This window comes from Myotis myotis, unplaced genomic scaffold, assembly GCF_014108235.1.
Source record: "Myotis myotis isolate mMyoMyo1 unplaced genomic scaffold, mMyoMyo1.p scaffold_m19_p_1, whole genome shotgun sequence".
Classification (NCBI taxonomy): domain Eukaryota; kingdom Metazoa; phylum Chordata; class Mammalia; order Chiroptera; family Vespertilionidae; genus Myotis; species Myotis myotis.
The window spans coordinates 59,956,380-59,975,754 of NW_023416313.1; the positions used below are offsets into that span (position 1 = coordinate 59,956,380).

General features: G+C 40.8%; 1 protein-coding gene across 3 annotated transcripts in view; it reads right to left on the reverse strand.

Moving 5' to 3' along the window:
- FAM13A (family with sequence similarity 13 member A) overlaps nt 1–19,375 on the reverse strand; it is a 276,291-nt gene that overhangs the window by 156,165 nt on the left and 100,751 nt on the right. For all 3 annotated transcript variants that reach the window (XM_036339586.1, XM_036339576.1, XM_036339596.1), the window contains exon 6: nt 5,065–5,148. In XM_036339586.1, the coding sequence (XP_036195479.1) occupies nt 5,065–5,148 (84 nt within the window). The remainder of the gene's footprint in view (nt 1–5,064; nt 5,149–19,375) is intronic.

Below are 19,375 nucleotides of genomic sequence, written 5' to 3' on the forward strand. Positions count from 1 at the left end.
GGCTATAATACCTGAATCTTTGGCAGATTAACTTGTCAGCTTGCAAATGAGGTAAAATCTCAGACTCTTCACAGTTCTCAGTCGTTAGCACATAGCCTTAGGAGCCTATGGGCAGCCATCTTGACAATGTGGCCCTAACATGAAGCTGACACTATGGGATTCAAAAACATGGAAAGAAAGTAGGTCCCCGGTAGACATCATTCAGCTAGGCTCAAGGAACTGTGTTTATGTTCCAAACCTCTTTAGACATCTATTTTATGTTCTCTTCAGCGTCATCTATTCCAACTATTTTCTGCATACGCAGTCTACAAAGTATTGGGTATGAAATGGTTGCATGACTGCCCTTGAGCTAGCGGAACTGGTGATTATTGCCTTATAATCTCTTGTAGAAAGTGTCATGGCACTGTGCAATGGAGTTATCACTTTTTTTCAGCTTGTGCCCAAATCAAGAAGAGGCTTTCCAACCTAAGGAAGGGAAATGTAATCCTTTCCATTGCCCAAGAGCAGAGATAACAGCTGGGAGAGGGAACACACATGGGGACAGATGACTTAGATTAGAGAGACATTGCCAGAGCCAATGGACATATGCCATCTCTGGCTTACCAGTTTACATTTCTAGCCATGTAGGAATCAGAAATACTTAGCTGTTCAAGGCAAATACAGCTATAACTAGAGATGTCCAAGAAAGACAGCTAGGGAGGTCAACTGGAGTCACGGCAATAGCAAGGACACACATCATTTTCATAGCTTCCTAAGTCACTCTAGAAAGGATATACCAACTATATTTTAAAGGTATTCTCAGCTTTAGCTTTCAAAGATCAACTGGAGAGAAAAAGCTCTTAAGAGAAAATCTTGATGAAAGAGTTAGTGCCTTATCATCTCTTGTAGCTCATACGCTGTGTTTGCCTCATTTCTGGGATTTGAAATTATAAAAATTTAATCACCACTAACCTAAGCAGAGCCTAGTTTGCTTATGTAAACTTAAACTTGTTCATACAAGGCCACAAAAAAGCTAAAGTTACAAACCAAGGCTTAACCAATGAAGTAATTTTTCTATTGAATGTTTGGTTATGAACCATACAGCAAGAATGACAGAGGTCCATAAATGCATACTATTGATTTTGTATATGCTTGAAATATTCCAAATGGCATTAATTTCATAAAAGTAATAAATCCCTTCACACAATTTTGATGATAAGTTTCAAGAGTGAGTTTTATTTAAGAAGTGATTCACCGAGGGTCTCTTCACCTAAAAATAGCTATACCAATGTAAAAGGAGCTAATAAGTAAATGTTACCTAAAAATTTTCCTCAAATCCTTCATTTTTTTCAATGCATTTATTTGATGAGTATATTTTTGACAATGATTTATATTAATTACACAGTAAAAATTTCTACTATACATGTGAATTAATTAGATGTAAGTTTGCACATACAAATATTTCATTGAAAAAGATACAAAAAATAGTTGGAATCTGAAAGGAAAGCATGACAGTTAAAATAATTTTCCAGGAAAACTGAAGGTGGAATAAGTTTCAAAAGGAAAGATGTTTTTATTTATTTCATAAATAAACTGTAGACTCTTACCAAAAGAAGATACTTAAGTAATGACTCAGCACTTCACTTGACTTGCTTTTATAAATAAAGCCACAACTATTCTTATAGTAACTAGTGATAAACTCAAGAGACCAGAATTCTTTTAAATTTTGCTTATAGTGAACTCAAGAAAGTTTGGAAAACATTTGTCTTAGAACTAGAAAAAAAAAGTAGTTCTATAAACATCACAGTGGTCAGTTAGGAATATTATATGTACCTAGTCAATAGGAGAAGTTCTACAAAGAGAAGATAAAGATTAGGAAAAGGACTCTCAAATAAATGCAGTCACTGATTGGACAAACAAATGGTCAAATTCTCATAACATATTATGTGGTAAAGGAGTTTTTCTTTTCACTGGTAAAACAATTATGTGCATTTTGGATTTTTCTTAATAAGGAAAAAAATTTTATATACTGGAGGCTTCATTCTGTCATATGATGATAGTTCTTGTTTTTTCTTGTTAAAATGGACTGAAATGCTTCCATTGATCACGTGTTATGTTTATAATTTTGAAAATATATTACTTTTTATTTAAGTTTACTTTTTTATTTATTTTTATTATTTTTTTAATTAAATCTTTATTCTTCAGATTATTACATTTGTTCCTCTTCCCCCCCCCACAACTCCCCTCCACCCAGTTCCCACCCCACCCTCCGCCCTTACTCCCCATCCACTGTCCTCATTCATAGGTGCGCGATTTTTGTCCAGTCTCTTCCCGTATCTCCCACACCCCTTCCCCCCCCAAGAATAGTCAGTCCATTCCCTTTCTATGCCCCTGATTCTATTATAATCACCAGTTCATTCTGTTCATCAGATTATGTATTCCCTTGATTTTTAGATTCACTTGTTGATAGATGTGTATTTGTTGTTCATAATTTGTATCTTTACCTTTTTCTTCTTCCTCCTCTTCTTAAAGGACACCTTTCAGCATTTCATTTAATCCTGGTTTGGTGGTGATGAACTCCTTTAGCTTTTTCTTATCTGTGAAGCTCTTTATCTGACCTTCAATTCTGAATGTTAGCTTTGCTGGATAAAGTAATCTTGGTTGTAGGTTCTTGGCATTCATCACTTTGAATTTTTCTTGCCACTCCCTTCTGGCCTGCAAAGTTTCTGTTGAGAAATCAGCTGACAGTCGTATGGGTATTCCCTTGTAGGTAACTGAGTTTCTTTCTCTTGCTGCTTTTAAGATTCTCTCTTTGTCTTTTCCTCTTGGCATTTTAATCATGATGTGTCTTGGTGTGGTCCTCTTTGGATTCCTTTTGGGGTTCTCTGCGCTTCCTGGACTTGTAAGTCTATTTCTTTCACCAGGTATGGGAAGTTTTCTGTCATTATTTCTTCAAATAGGTTTTCAATATCTTGCTCTCTCTCATCTTCTGGCACCCCTATAATTCTGATGTTGGTACGCTTGAAGCTGTCCCAGAGGCTCCTTACACTATCTTCGTATTTTTGGATTCTTTTTTCATTTTGCTTTTCCGGTTGGGTGTTTTTTGCTTCTTCGCATTTCAAATCTTTGACTTGATTCTTGCAATCCTCTGGTCTGCTGTTGGGAGTCTGTATAATATTCTTTATTTCAGTCAGTGTATGCTTAATTTCTAGTTGGCCCTTTATCACAACATCGAGGGTCTCACTAGATTTCTTGAGGATCTCACTACATTTATCGGTGGTCTCACTAGTCTTTTCGAGGGCCTTACTAAATTTATCAGCGGCTTCTAGACAGGTCTTGTAACACCTTAAAAGTGTGGTTTTGAGCTCTATATCCAGCAGTTTGCTTTCCTCCATTTCTGTCATTTGTGTCCTGTTTCTTTGTCTCCGCATTTTTTTTATGCTTTCTTGGTGCACCCCCTTGTGGTCTTTGCGTACAGTCTTGTTGTAGTTAAGCCTTGATTGTTGTAGGTAACACTGGGGGGGGGGGGGGGATTTGACCTCCAGGCCAATTGGCTGTGAGAATCAGCTGTGTCTGTAGTGGGAGAACTTCTGTCCTGATCTCTAGGGAGGTGCTAATCTAGCCTCTGCTTGAGGCTATCCAGCAAATGCCTCCGTGCAAGGCTTGGGCGGGGCGAGTCCCAGGGGATCAACAGGGCGGGCAGAGAGAGCAGTTATGGCTGCTCTCAGTCCTGCCTTCAGAGGCTCTGCTTCTCAGTGTCCCAGCAATTGCTGCAAGTACCTTGGAGAGAAAGCTGCCCTCGAGTTCTGACCGATGCCAGAGAGTCCCGCTTCTCTCGTTTGAGTCTGGGTCCCCAGAGACTCGCCCGGAACTGGAGCTCAGAGCCTGAGACTCCCTCCCGATTGAAAACGACAACCGCGCCCTCAGCCACCAGCCCGCTACGCATGCACCTCCGCACCTTAGTATTTTACTTCCGCACCACACCTCCTCTGAGTCTCGGTATGCTTTTCTCTTTCCTTCTAGTTGTAGAATTTCCACTCAGCCAGCCTTCCTGTGGTTCTGGGTGATGTCCATTCCGTCTTTTAGTTGTATTTTTGAAGTGGTTGTGCGAGGCAGCAATCTCTGGTGTTTACCTATGCTGCCAACTTGGTTCTCTCCTAAGTTTATTTTTATTGTTGACACTATTGTTACAAATGTCGTCATCCCACCCACCACCCCTGCTTTGCCCACCTCTACCTAGCCCCAACATCGTTTCCCTCTGGCTATCACCACACCATTGTCTGTGTCTCTATGTTATGTATATATGTTTTTTGGCTAATCACTTCACCTTCTTTTATCCATTCACCCCTCTCCCCTACAGCTGTCAGTAATTATAGTAAATTATTTAATAAATCATGATAAATTTTACGTAAAAAATTGTATTTTATAACTACAAAAAAATCAGTGAAGTGATTTCTAGTTTGAGAAAAAAGAAAAATTATAGTTAGAAATTTTATTTATCCCTTATAGTAACCTAGGACAGATTTACTTCACTTAACCATCTCCTATGCTGTAAGCTGGAAACAATACTGCTTGAGCAGAAATAATAAACTACTAAGAATATCACTTTCTGGCCCTAGCCAGTTTGGCTCGTAGATAGAGCGTTGGTCTGTGGACTAGGGTCCCGGGTTTGATTCTGGTCAACGGCACATATCTTGGTTGCAGGCTCCTCCCAGGCTAGGGCCCTGGTCGGGGCATGTGCAGGAGGCAACCAATCGATGTGTTTCACATCGATGTTTCACTCTGTCTTTCTGTCTTCCACTCTCTCCAAAAGAATCAATGGAAAAATATCATAGAGTGAGGATTAAGAAAAAACATACAAACAAACAAAAAATCACTTTCTATAAATAACTGGAGTGTTGAGATAATTTTTGGATGACTATAACCTTCGACTAAATGATCTAAATAAAAAGTGTTTTTTATACCACCAGGTCCAGAAAAAAAAAAAAGGCTGAGGGAAGTATAAGTAACATATCAGAGAAACACAAGAACACACAGAGCCTTGCTAAATGGTTCATGTGGAAGCCTAATGATCAGATATCTTACCTTGGTTTTTGGAGATGGTTTTTGCACATCTCTTTCTAAGTCTTTTGTTAGAAGGATGGGTGTGGAGTTCTTATAACTGGTCTCCTATAAAAGAAGCATAAAAGGAACATTAGAGATCAAAGAACATTACCCAAGCTAGAAATTACAATGCAGTAAAAAATAACTTTTCAGGGAAATGGAAGGCATTCTGGATTCAGTTGTTCACATCAGAAGCTAAGGAGATTGTAGCGAGGAGTCAAAAATGTTTCCTTTTTTATTTGTGACATACAACAGTGAAGATGGTGATGGAGTAGGTGTGGAACATACAGACATATATATTCAGAGATGTCCATTAAAAATCTCATCTTGCCCTGGCTAGTATGGTTCAGTTGGTTGGGTGTAGTCCTATTTACTGAAAGGTTGCCAGTTCAATTCCCAGTTAGGGCACATGCCCGGGTTGTGGGCTCAATTACCAGTGGGGGGCATGCAGGAGGCAGCCGATGGATGTCTCCCTCTTACAGGGATGTTTCTCTCTCTCTCTCTCTCTCTCTCTCTCTCTCTCTCTCTCTCTCTCCCTCCTCCCTCCCTCTCCCTCTCCTTTTCTCTCTCTCTAAAATTCAACTTAAAAAAATCTATCTATCTATCTATCTATCTATCTATCTATCTATCTATCTATCTATATTTTTTAATTGATTTCAAAGAGGAAGGGAGGGAGAGAAAGAAATAGAAATATCAATGATGAGAGAGAATTGATCAGAATTGAACCCGGGACCCTTTGGTCTGCAGGCCAATGCTCTACTCACTGAGTCAAACCAGCTAGGGCTAAAAAATCTTTTCTTTTTTTAAAAATCATATCTACACTATCATGTCACATATCCATAGATAGCTTACCTCTTCTTTGGAGAACTGATAGTTAATTCTCCAACTAACCACCAAACTTACAGAGTTGCCAACTTTTCCCATAGTATTTCATGAATTGGTTCTGTTTCTGTAAATATTTTATCTTAAGCAAATATCTTCAGATAGTTCAGCAAACTATTATTGAATAGTGATAGTTTCATAGCAATATCCTAATTGAGGAATAATATCTGAGTATTTGTTTCCAAAATTATGACACTTTTCAGTCCTTGGTTCACATCAAAATAGTACTTACAAAAATAACAGCAGAAATTACAAGGAGGCGGCCTACCAGGTGTTGGATAAATTTACTATTTATTTCTACGTGATAAAATAATAATGTTATTGTCTTATAAAATAATATAGGACCCCACTTGAAGAGCTATTAACTTGGATATGTTTTCCCTGGATGATTCTATCTCCAAGTTGAAAGAACAAAAATACAAAAAAGAAAGATTACATACAACTATAAAATGAAGGAGAAAATAAGTCAAATTTCTTTCACTTCATAACTTTCACCTCTGCCTCCCATATCTTCCCCCATCATACCTATAATTCAACCATCTAAATTATGTGTTTTCCTCCCAGTTTACTTTAGAGTTAATAGGATATATATATATATAATTGATTTAAGAGAGGAAGGGAGAGGGAGAGAGAGAAATATCAATGATGAGGGCGAATCATTGATTGGCTGCCTCCTGCACACCCCCTACTGGGATCGAGCCCACAGCCCAGGCATGTGCCCTTGACCAGAATCAAACCCAGGACCCTTCAGTACGCAGGCCGATGCTCTACCCACTGAGCCAAACCAGCTAGGGGTAGGTTATATTTTTAATTGTAGTCTACATACTTTATATATTACTAAAATTTGCTGGAATTATACTTATTTATTTCTAAAGGGAACAGTATATCATTAGGATAAAATGTTCCTAATGAAAATAAAAATACTACTTACTACTAACAAATATTTACTGAATCATAGTGTATATCAGGCACTGTTCTAAAAACGCTGAATTCATAATGTCCTTTTCCCCCAATAGCCCTATGAGTTAGGTACTATTATTATCATTGCCCTTTTAAGTATAACACAATGAAAGCTTACAGAATTAAGTAACTTGCCAAATATCACAAAGATGGTTCTGTATAACTTTAAGATCTGAGCTCTTATCTTTATATGTGACTTCTCATCCAATACATTTGACATCTTAAGTCAACAGGTTGTAGAGCTATAGCATTTTAAAGCCAAAACAACTGTTAAAGATCAAAATGTGGTCAACCCCACCCTCTTCCCAATTTTACAGAGAGGGACTTGGATCCTGAAGTGATGTGACCAAGCCCACGCAGACAGTGCTGGAGCTGAGCCCCATGCCTGGACCACAGGGTTGTACACAGCACCTGTTCTCAGCTCTGTGCCAGGGAACAATATTCCCAGACTCAGAGGGAATTCAAGAACCTGTTCTTCTGGCGGGTAGCTGTGGTGCTGCCAACACTCTCAACTGCCTGTGGCCTCACGTAGGAAACACTTCTGAGATCTCCAAATAAGTGTGCATTCCAGTCTTACCCTTTCCCACCAGTCACACCACCTGCTGGTGGAAAGCTAATTACTGGAAATAGTGAATGAACCCATTCCCACTTCTGACTCACTGTGAGAAGGATAAACAATATGCAGCATGACATTTAGAAGATCAAAGTGATTAACTGCACAATCCATTGCGTAATTTGACTGCACTTGAATAACATAATTACACTTAATCTTCTACCCATTTTTAAAACTACTAGTATGTAAATCTTAGAATGTAATGAGAAGGAAAAAAAGGCTGACTCTTAAAGGAAATTAATAGGAAGAGCTGACCTTTGTTTATGACTGAGTGTTTATGAACACCTGTAATTCTTTCTTCCTTATGCACAGACTAAAAGTAATAGTATTTCTTTAATACTATTTTCCCTCCTTGTCCCTATGAATTATTGATAAGTATAAGGTTTATAGTAAGCTATTCTCTAACACTCTGAAAGCTTCTTCTGTAAACTTTTATCTGAAAGTGCCACCTGCATAAATGTTTATTTTTTGTTTTATGACTTTAAATTCAGACAACAGAGACAAAGTTTAGTAGTCAGAGGACTAAGCTAGGAGTCAAGAGATCTGGCTTCTTATCCAAGATCTCTAACTAGCCAGCTGTGGGAAATCAGGCAAGCATTTTAACCTCTTGGACCTCTCCCTCAGTTCCAAGATCCATAAAACAAAGGGATGGGATTGGCTAGATGAGATCCAAGAATCCTGCCTAGTCCTTTAGTTTCAAGGTTTTATGATTCTTCTGGGAAGAAGCAACATTTATTGACAAAAAGGTAACCCCCAGTGCTACTGAAATACTGGCCTGAATCTGTGCACTGAACACTGAGCAGGGGATCCAGAGCCATAGGCACAGGGAACGTTTCCTGCAGGGCCACTGTTACTCGGATTTCTGGAGAAAAAATAATTCAACTAGTAGTTTAATAAGTAACTGGTAATAACTTAATGTATTCTTTCAAAACAGATATATTATGAAGTGAGAAATATTTTAAAGATAAAACTTAAAGGTTGTGTCTTTAAAAAGCCACTTATAGGTATACTAGAGGCCCGGTGCACAAAAATTTGTGCACTCGGGGGGCAGGGAGGGGTCCCTCAGCCCGGCCTGTGCCCTCTCGCAGTCTGGGACCCCTCGGGAGATAACGACCTGCTGGCTTAGGCCTGCTCCCGGGTGGCAGAGGGCAGGCCCAATCCCTAGGTGCAGCCCCTGGTTGGACTCAGAGCAGGGCCAATTGGGGAGTTGGGGCGCCGCCCCCTGTCATGCACAGAAAAGGGCGGATTGGGAGGCTGCGATGCCACCCTCAGTCACTCTCAAGGTAGGGCCAATTGGGGGGTTGGGGCACCGCCCCCTGTCACACTCAAGGCAGGGTCGATGGGGAGGTTGCGGCGCCACCCCGTCACGCACAGAGCAGGGCCGATCAGGGGGTTGGGGAGCTCCCCCCTGTCATGCACAGAGCAGGGTCGATCAGGGGGTTGGGGAGCTCCCCCCTGTCACGCACAGAGCAGGGCCCATCAGGGGATTGGGGAGCTCCCCCCTGTCATGCACAGAGCAGGGCCCATCAGGGGGTTGGGGAGCTCCCCCCGTCACGCACAAAGCAGGGCCGATAGGGGAGTTGGGGCACTGCCCCCTGTCACACACAGAGCAGGGCGGATCAGGGGGTTGGGGCGCCGCCCTCTATCACCCACAGAGCAGGGCCGATCAGGGGGTTGGGGCGCCGCCACTTTCACACTCAGGGCAGGGCCGATGGGAAGGTTATGGCTCTACGCCATCACACACAGAGCAGGGCCCGTGGCGGGGGGGGAGGGGGGGCGCCACCCTCTATCACCCACAGAGCAGGGCCGATCAGGGGGTTGGGCGCCGCCACTCTCACACTCAGGGCAGGGCCGATGGGGGGGTTATGGCTCTACCCTGTCACACACAGAGCAGGGCCCGTGGGGGGGGGGGGTTGAGGCCCCGCCCCCTGTCACACACAGAGCCGCAGGGCGATCAGGGGGTTTGGGCGCTGCCCCCTGTCATGCTGATCCCAGTGCTGGGAGGCCTCGTGGCTCCACTGATCCTGGTGCTGGGAGGCATATTACCCTTTTACTATATAGAATAGAGGCCTGGTGCATGTGTGGGGGCTGGCTGGTTTGCCCTGAAGGGTGTCCTGGATCAGGGTGGGGGTCCCCACTGGGGTGCCTGGCCAGCCTGGATGAGGGGATGATGGCTGTTTGCAGCTGGTCACACACCCTTCAGGGTGGGGGTCCCCACTGGGGTGCCTGGCCAGTCTGGGTGAGGGGCTGAGGGCTGTTTTCAGGCTGGGACTGAAGCTCCCAACTGCTCCTTTTTTTCTTTTTTCTTCTGGGCCAGCTTTAGCTCTGGCTCCAGCACTGAGGCCTCGGCTGCTGAAAGCAGGTATCTGGTTTGTTTAGGTTCTATAATCGAAACTCTGTATCAACTCCAGCTCTGAGATCCCAGCCGGCTGAAAGCTGGTTTCTGGGGTTTTGTTTAGCTTCTATATTTGTTACAATGTTTCAGACTGCAAGCTCAGAGGCCGGCAAGGCAGGCGGGGAACGTTGGAGTCCTCCGTCACTGAAGCAAGCAAGCCTCATGTTCAGTTTAAGCTGCCTGGCTGCCAGCCGTCATCTTGGCTGGCAGTTAATTTGCATATCGCCCTGATTAGCCAATGGGAAGCGTAGCGGTCGTACACTGATTACCATGTTTCTCTTTTATTAGATAGGATACCTAAGAGAATTAAAAGCATATGTCCACACAAAAACTTTGACATAAATGCTCATAGTAGCATTATTTGTAATAACCAAAAAGTGAAAACAACCCAAATGTCCATCAAAAAATGAATAGATAAGTAAAATATGGTATATCCACATAGTGAAATGATATTAAGCTATAAAAAGAAATGGAGTACTGATACCTGCTAAGCAAACACAAAAGGACACATAATGTGTGATTCCGCTTATATGAAATCTCCAGAACAGGCAAATAGGAACAGGGAGTAGATTAGTGGTTGCCAGGGGCTAGGAAGAGTGGGGAGTGGGAGTGATTCCACTGGAGCGTGACTGAAGGCTCTAGTCTGTATGGGTATTTTTTTCTGGGGGGAGGGGAGTGATAAAAATGTTCTATAGTTAGGTAATGATAATGGTTGTACAACTTTGTGAACATAGGAAGAACCAATAAATTGTATACTTTACTAGTGGTCACCAACCGGTGGTTCATGGACCACTGGTGGTCTGTGAGGTCCGAAAGGTTGGCGACTGCTGCAAACTGCTGAATTCTTTGGTATGTGAATTATATCTAAACTTGTAAACTTTTGTCCCTATACTCCCAAGGCAAAGGGAAGAGACTTTGGGTTTAAACTCTTTCCTTAGAACAGCAATTTTCAACTTTTTTTCATCTCATGGCACACATAAACTAATTACTGAAATTATATGGCACACCAAAAAATAAATTTTTTGCTGACCTGACAAAAAAAAGGTATAATTTTGATTCATTTACACTGGAAAACTATTGTGTTGGCTGTTGTCATTTTTCAATTTGACAATCTAAGGGTGTTGTAGTAATATATAAAAATGTTTAAAAATGCTTTAAAAATGCCTGAAAAATGTCTAAGAAGGTTTTAAAATCTTTAAATTAACTTTCCTTGAAACTTAAAATATGATATTAAGAACACATTTCCCACTGCCCTGAAGCATGTGTCCCTCATAGATAAGGATTTGAACTTCAGTAAATAATTCAGAGTGACTTGTCAAAATAACCATTTGAGTGAGTGATGTACTCTCCCAAGATAACCCACATGTAGTAGCCCCTCACCCTATTTGAGATAAACATGTGTGCATTGACATAATTCATTGATAGCCACCTAGAATGCTGCAAATGGGGTACAGGCTTTAAAAGTGGGGGACCCTGACCAGCTTGGTGCTCACCTGTCGAGACAGCCACAAAGGCACGTCCTCTTGTCAGTTCGGCAAGTGACACCGCTCCACGCTCCTCTCTCTGATAGAGGGCAAAAGAACGGCCAGTACCTCCCGACTGAGATGCGACCGAGCTCTTGGGTGAGGAACACCGGCCAAGGACATCCCGAGGACAGCACCACCGGGATCCCACTTAAGCCTGTACCCGCAGCACCAGGAATTATGTGAGTAATAAAGTGCTGTGTGATTTGCAACTGCATATGTTTCATGTGGTGTAACTCCTCCGGCAGTTAATTGAATTTATTTTGCATACGCTCAAAATTAAAACGAAAGCTTCTGGTCCCTTTTTTGGTCCTAAGCCTGCCCTCTGGTCCTGCTTGCATAGAGTAACCTCTTTGCTAGCAACTACTTGAATGTCCCACACCTGCACGGTTAAAGTTTATCTCAAGGGCCGCCTTAGATAAACACCCTAGATCCTTTCCCAGGATCTACTTGGGACAAAGGGAAAAAAGTCAGTGTCCCTGACTAAATAGTCAGGTATTTCGTGTTTTAAAAATTCTTGTGGCACACCAGTTAAAAAATCACTGCCTTAGAAGACTAAGAAGAATAAAGGAGAGTGTTTTGTGTTTGAAATTATTAAGCTATTTATGGACATGAAAATTGACTTAGATATTAACTGAGCCCTATTATACTCATTAGTATGTGGCATTCCAATACCAGTCATTGGAGAATGGAATGCTGAACAAATCAGACATGAATATATCATATTCATATTTAAACATTTGGTTTACTTAAACGAGACTTTGCTCGCTCTAATGACTTTCGTGCAACAATCAATTGCTTAAACCAGCTGTGTTACTTCAATATGAAAGCCCAATTAAAAAACACAATAGGGAAGGAAAAATACCTTGTTCATCGTGGCATTGTTGGCCTCACTAATCAACCACTAATGACATTAAAAAAATGGAAAAGCCCTCTGTTCCTGCAGCCTAGCACACGGCTCCCACAGGTGTTCCTTCACTTCATCTCGGTCTCTGTTCAGTTTTATTAGAGAGGGCTCCTTCCTGGAACAACTCACCTAAATCGCCACTGCTCTCCCCTCCCATTTGATGCTCTACACCTCCCTACCTTCTAAAGTATTTTTTCATAGCCCTCTGCAATATCTGGATTTAATACTTATTTAATTCTTTATTGTTCATCTCACCCTACTCTCAGAGGACTTGGTCAGTCTTGCTCATGAACAATGTTTGGCACATACTGGGAGCTTGATTGCTGTAGTGACTGAGTAAACCAAATGAATGAATAATATCCCTTTTCTAACCTTTCACAATCCCCTCTGCATTCCTGTTTTTACTTCCTTCCTTAATCAGCTTACATTTAATGATCCTTTATTCCTTTGCTAATACCCTTAATTTCCTTCCTGTACCATTGCATTCATTTTGCAAAAGTATAACCTTGAATCCAGCTATATATGCCTTTTCTGTGCTGGGAACGAAGCAGCTGAAAGTGGTTGAAAAAAAATTAAAGAAGTGGTTGAATGTTTCATGTCGTATTTATTGTAAATTTGAATGAAACCTCTATCACAGGGAGTGCATTAGTGGTTGCCAGAGCTAGGAGGAGTGGGGAATCCTGCTACAGTTCTTTAGTAACTTGACATGCCACTCTCCAAGATGGTATTTCACGTCTTCTCTTTTCTCAACCCCCTTTTCCTTCCATTCTCACTTCATACAGTCACTGGAAAAACAGAAGCATTCAAGCTACTCATTGTCCCCCCCATCAAATATACAACCTCATTGCAACCATTTCATCCCCTCTGCCTTCTCTCCAGTTACAGTGAAAGGTAAGAATCTGATCCTATCAAACAGCCATCTCCTGCCTGATCATCCTGGATCTTATCTCCTCTTACCTGTTCAAGAACTTCACCTCTTCAATTATCCCCTCCCACTCCTTCTCCACTACATCACTCCCATTAACCATAAGCATTGCTGGGGTACAACCCCAGCAGGTCCAGGGGTCCCCAAAGGTGTGGACGGAGTCGGCAAAGAAGGAATGACATGGAGGCAGCGTTCAGTTGATCAGCAGCCTAGCCAGGATCTCCAGCCAGGATCTCCAGCCAAGTTCTGGTCTGGATCTCCAGAGAGGTTCTGCTTCAGATCTCCAGCCAGGTTCTGTGTCCATGTTCTCTTGCTAGGTTCTCCAGCCAGGTTCAGTCCAGGTTCTCCAGCCAGATTCAGTCACCAGGTTCTAGTCAGGTTCTCTTGCCCATTTCTGTAGTCAGGTTCAGTCCAGGATCTTTTGCCATGTTCTCTCCAGCGAAGTTCTTCTGTCTCTAGTTCTGTGTAGGTTCTGTATTCTAAGTTCTGTGTTCTAAGTTCTGTGTCTTGCTGTCTAGTTACAACTGTATTTATACCAGTTGATTCAATCCTATCAATCTCTATTACAAAGGTTAGGGCGTTTCTTATCTCCATTCCAGGGAGTAAAGATTATGTAGCTTAAGCATGATAGTTAAAGTGATTAATTACCCGCCTGGCACTTAGTTAAGAGGTTTTATTCCCTCCCTAACTTCAGGGGAAAATCCCTACCTGGGGAAACAACCTTTCTCAGAGACCTTGGTTAAAACACATAGTGCCAAGAAGGTGAGCAAACATATTAAGAACAGTATGCCATATATGCCAGGTCCCTTGAAACAGTAAGCATGGACCGGCTCCCGGCAAAGCATGCTGTTAACATAAGAACATTCAAACCTGTAAAGAGTTGTTTGTGAGTTTACTTGAGCCAAACTGTCGACAACTGCCAGGAAGCAGAACCTCAATGGATTGGGATAATGCTCTGGAGAATGGTGGGCTATATCTGTATTTATACATTGCAATCAAAGTAAGGGATGTAGGTGGCTTACATGAAATCCATTGGTGATAGACTAGAGAGGCGGGAGAAAGTGGGGAAACTTCTGGAATTGGATAAAAAGCGAAATGATACACACATACTTAGGTGGGTACAGGAACAATTAACAGGATAATTTGTGGTATCTGTCCTGGCACCCAGGCACATTAGATTGTGCCCCAAGGGGTCCCCAAAAAGGAAAGTTACAAGTTACCCAGACATTTCAAGGATATATTATTACTGATGCAAAAAGACAGATAGGCTCAGTTAAGGCAAAGGTTGACCTTGTCAGTGTAGATACTGGCCTAGGATGTAACTACCCACCATAACTGCTTTTAGTTAAAGTTTAATTTCAGATCATCCTTTGTGGTTACTTTACGTCTCTGAGTTTGCAAGACCACCATGCAGGCCTTCCCTGAGCTTGTCAGGTTAGCATGGGCCCCTTTCATCCACATTGCTCTGTAATTATTTCTTTTTTGTTTATTTTTAAGCAGCACTTCTTTCATTTCACTTCTCCCACTAGCTATGGTCCAGCTTTTTTGCTTTCCTGTATAGCAAACTCTTTCAAAACAGCCGTCTTCACTCACCATCTCCATTTCTTCATCTTCAATGGCTCCAAATTTGTTTTTGTCACTACTCCACAGAAAGTGCTGGAAACAGTCACAGCTTAGTCTCTATCTAACTTGGGTTCTCAGCAACATCTGACCCAGGTGACTCCTCATATTTGAACTACTCTCTTTTCTATTAGCTGCCACAACCTATGGGTTACTGGTGAATTTTCTTTATCTTCTACTAAATAGAAGTGCTATGAAGGCAAACAGTTGGTCTCCTTTCTTTACTACTATAACTACAATGCCATAGAAAACTGTCTTTATATAGTAGGAGCTCAATAAACTGTGTGGAGTAAATGAATGAAATGAAGTAGGAGTGACTCAAGGGTTGATACAGAGAAGTCTTTTCCCAAATGATACAATGATCATTGCACTTTCATGACTTTTAAATACATTCAGTATGCTGATGACTCCCAAATTTGTGTCCCTAGCTCTGACATTTCTTCTGACCTACTTATATTTAACTACTTACTTGTTGATTCCACTTGGCCTGATAAACACCTAAATTTAGTATGTCCAAACTTGAGCTTTTGATTCACCAGCAAAAATTCTGTCAGTCCTTGAATTTCATCTCCAGATTACCAGAGGGCACCCAGTTGCTAAAGCCAATGTTTTAGGTGTCTACCCAATTCCCCCCTTTCCCATACCTCCCACCATCAAACCCACAGCAAGTGCAGTCAGAATTCTCCAGAATAAACTGAGATTCATTCCTTTATTAGTACTGGCCAGCCCAGTAATAACCAACATTGTTCACCTAAATCGCTTTCATCATCCTGCCTTCTGCAAATTTTGTATATGTCACACAGATGACATCAATCTTCTATCAATTCATGGAATAAAATCCAAATTCCTTAGATGACTTACACAGCCCTGTATGATCCAGCTCTTGCCTACTTCTCTAAGCTCATGTGATACAAAAAATGCTATTACATTTTTTCACTTCATTTATTATATTCTTTTGCTTCAGAATTTATGTGGATCTTTTTTATGATTTATATCTCTGCTGAATTTCTGATTTTGTTCATGTATTGTTTTCCAACTTTGTTGAAATGTCTGTGTTAAATCTTGTAGCTTGCTGATCTTCTTAAAAAATTAATTTGAATTATTTGTCAGGCAATTCATAGGTCTCCATTTCTTTGAGGGGCAATCACTAAAAATGTTTTGTGCTTCTTTGGTGATGCCACTTGCGGCCTTGCATTGATGTCTGCACTCAATTGCTGTAAGGATAAGCAAAGACTACGGTGATTTCAGTGGTGAGGGTTGTGGGAATCCACAGTGGCAATGAGAGCTGCTATGGTCCTTTTGCTCTCCTTTACCTCCACTGGGGAAGTCATAGCCAAGGGGATCTTTTTAGTGCCAAACTGTGCTGGCCTGGGGAAAGGGGTGATGCAGGTACAATGCTTCCTATATTTATCAATGTGGCCTTCATGGGCTTTTATGCTCCATTGGGTTGCTGGAGCTCCTTACTATACTCTGGAGCTTTTCCAGAGCTATTTGCATCCATTAATGATTGTCGACTTGTTTTTTTTGGTGGGGGGAGGAGAGAGGGTTGGGGCCTCCTAGCCTGCCATCTTGCTGATATGCTTAGATTTGCTTTATAGACTGTGAACTACCCCGTGTCCCTTCTTTTTTAAAAAATATGTATTTTTATTTATTTCAGAGAGAAAGGGAGGGGGAGAGAGAGACAGAAACATCAATGATGAGAGAGAATCACTGATTGGCTGTCTCCTGCATGCCCCACACTGGGGATAGAGCCTGCAACCCAGGCATGTGCCCTGACCGGGAATCTAACCATGACCTCCTGGTTCATAGGCTGACACTCAACCATGAAGCTATACCGGCCAGACCCCATGTCCTTTCAAAAAATTTTTACTTTTTCTTTTCTTTCTAGTTAGTTTAATTTTAGCCATGATTGCTTTTTGTTTCCAACCTAAGTACTTTAAGTTACATAAATATTTATTATAGGGTCACCTACAGTGTGGCCACTCAGTAGAAAACTGTGGGATTAAATCTGACAATAATGATATTGATATGGTAATCAAACTAAAATACTGGATATCACTTAGATAGCACTTATTACATGTGTGGCATTTTTATACCTTTATCCATTTGACCCTCCCAATAACCCTGTACAATATGTACTTTCACTATATAAATTTCTCACATATGAAAACTGAGAAAGTACAAGCAGCTTGTCCAAGATCACACACCCAATAAGTGTCAGAGCTAGAACTTAAAACCAGACAGTCTATCTCCAGAGGCCTGCTCTTAACAAAATAATGTCTTTCTGGAAGAATCCTTCTTAATTAATAAGATCATGAAATGTTGTAGGTTAGGTGACCTGTAAACTAAAACAGGAAATCATTTCAAAAGTAATACATATAAATGACACCTACTCAAAATTGTTTTTACAAGTAAGATCCTCAAATGTTCATTTACTTCCTAGTCTTTTGTTGTGGGCCTTTGTTTGGGAATGGCCATACGTTTGGAATTCCACAACTTCTTCTTTGTATAAACTGCAATCATAATACATCATTTATGTGGAGTGAAACATGAAGACTTCAACCTTTATTGAGTCCTTCCAATCTATGCAACATAGCTTTGTAATAGAGATCATTCTTTCTGAACACTATGCCATATCCTAAAGTCATGGTATAGGCACCAGGAAGACTACACTTCCAGCCTCCCTTACAGTTAGGTTAGGAGCCATATGATTGAATCTACTCATTAGAATGCGAGCAGAAGTTTTATAAGCCACTTGCAGATGTAATCATAGAAATATTCCAGATTTATTCTCAAGCCCCCCTTTTTTCCTGCTGAGGCAATCTTGTAGGATGGTTGGGGCAAAATGGAATACAGCTGATCAACCCACTGGACTGTGAAGTAAGTGAGAAATAAATTTTGATTGTGTTAAGCCATTAAGATTTCAGAGTCTGTTACAGAAGCTTCTATTAATTAGTTTGGCACCATTTTCCTAGAAATAACTATAATGTTGTATTCACACTGCATTTCTTTAATTAAATTATATAGGTACCATTAAAAATGACATGAATAGTCTTAGAAACAAACATAATTGACTCTTTGTGAGCATATAGTAAAACTGATAATGAACAAGTATATGAGAATAGCCTATTAGACACAAGCTTTCAGAGTTGCCATGGACAGCAAGCAGTCAGTATGCTTTACATGAAAATAAGAGAATTGATTAACTGGCATATTAGTTAGGTAGAGTTCTTTTAAGAACACTTTTATCATATACTCTACAAATGTGAACCATTGCAAATCACCTGAATAATTACTATGACTTCCCTAAAATAAGTTTGAGTTACGTTTTATTTATACACACATGGTACAATTAAGGAACTAGAATAAATGTGTTGGAAGGTGCAAGAATGTATGTTACTCCACAGCTTTTAGAGAAAAGCCAAGTAAATATGAGATATTGTTCTTATCCTCAAAGAACTTACAATGCAATACAACAGGAAACAAAAGTAACTCACTCAAGGCAGAAAGTAAAGCATGCTCTAACAGAAGGAGAAAGAAGGCACCTCCAAGACAACAGGAGACTGAGATTAACTGTACCTGGAGAATGAGAGAGGGCTCATAAAGGGAGAAGAACTTGAGATGTCTTAGAACCTCAACCAGTAGTAGACCCTAAAACAAAGATTGAGGACAAGTAATTTATTTGGGTGATCATCAGGGGAATAGGGAGTAACAGAGGGAGAAGGTAGACAATAAGGGTCTCATTATTAAGTTACTAGAACTATTGCAGTGATTTTGAAGAATCTGCTTGGGGTAAAGTTCTGGAAAACACTACACTAGCAAAACATACACCCAAAATTATTATTACTTTTTTTTTCAAAATTATAAGAGAAGATTACAAAAGTAGTAGAAATGAGCCAGTTGGACTGCATAGACTCAGGAAACAAGTTACAGAAGCAAAATTAGGTCCCTTGGAGCTTAGGAGAGGGAAAGCAAAGGTAACAGGCTGGGAGAAAAGAAAAGGGAGACTGAAAATGTGCTGGGAGTGCTCCTGAAGGGGAACCACCCCAGAATTATTTTAACCAATGAATAAAAGAGCTGGGAATTTATATGCTATTCTTTCCAGGTACATCTGGTCCACAGAAGTATCACTTTTATTCTTAGGAGGCCAAATGAAGGAAATAGCAGAAATTCAGTTCTAAAACAACTACCAGTGATCTTTGAAAATCCTAAATATTTACTTATTTACTTAGGGTCTATATTTGCCAAATACATGCACTAATGATTTCAAGTAGGCAGGTTCTGAGATGTGAGTTTCAAAGTGCTGTCGTCTCATTGTAAACATTTTAAAGGCTACGTAACATAATGTTTTCATAACCAAAGCAATTTAGTCTGTCATCTTTTAAATATTTCCCATAATAGGAGAGAAGGAATTTAACACCTGACAGATATATCTATTCCAATGATTCCTGAGCAGACATGACTTCCT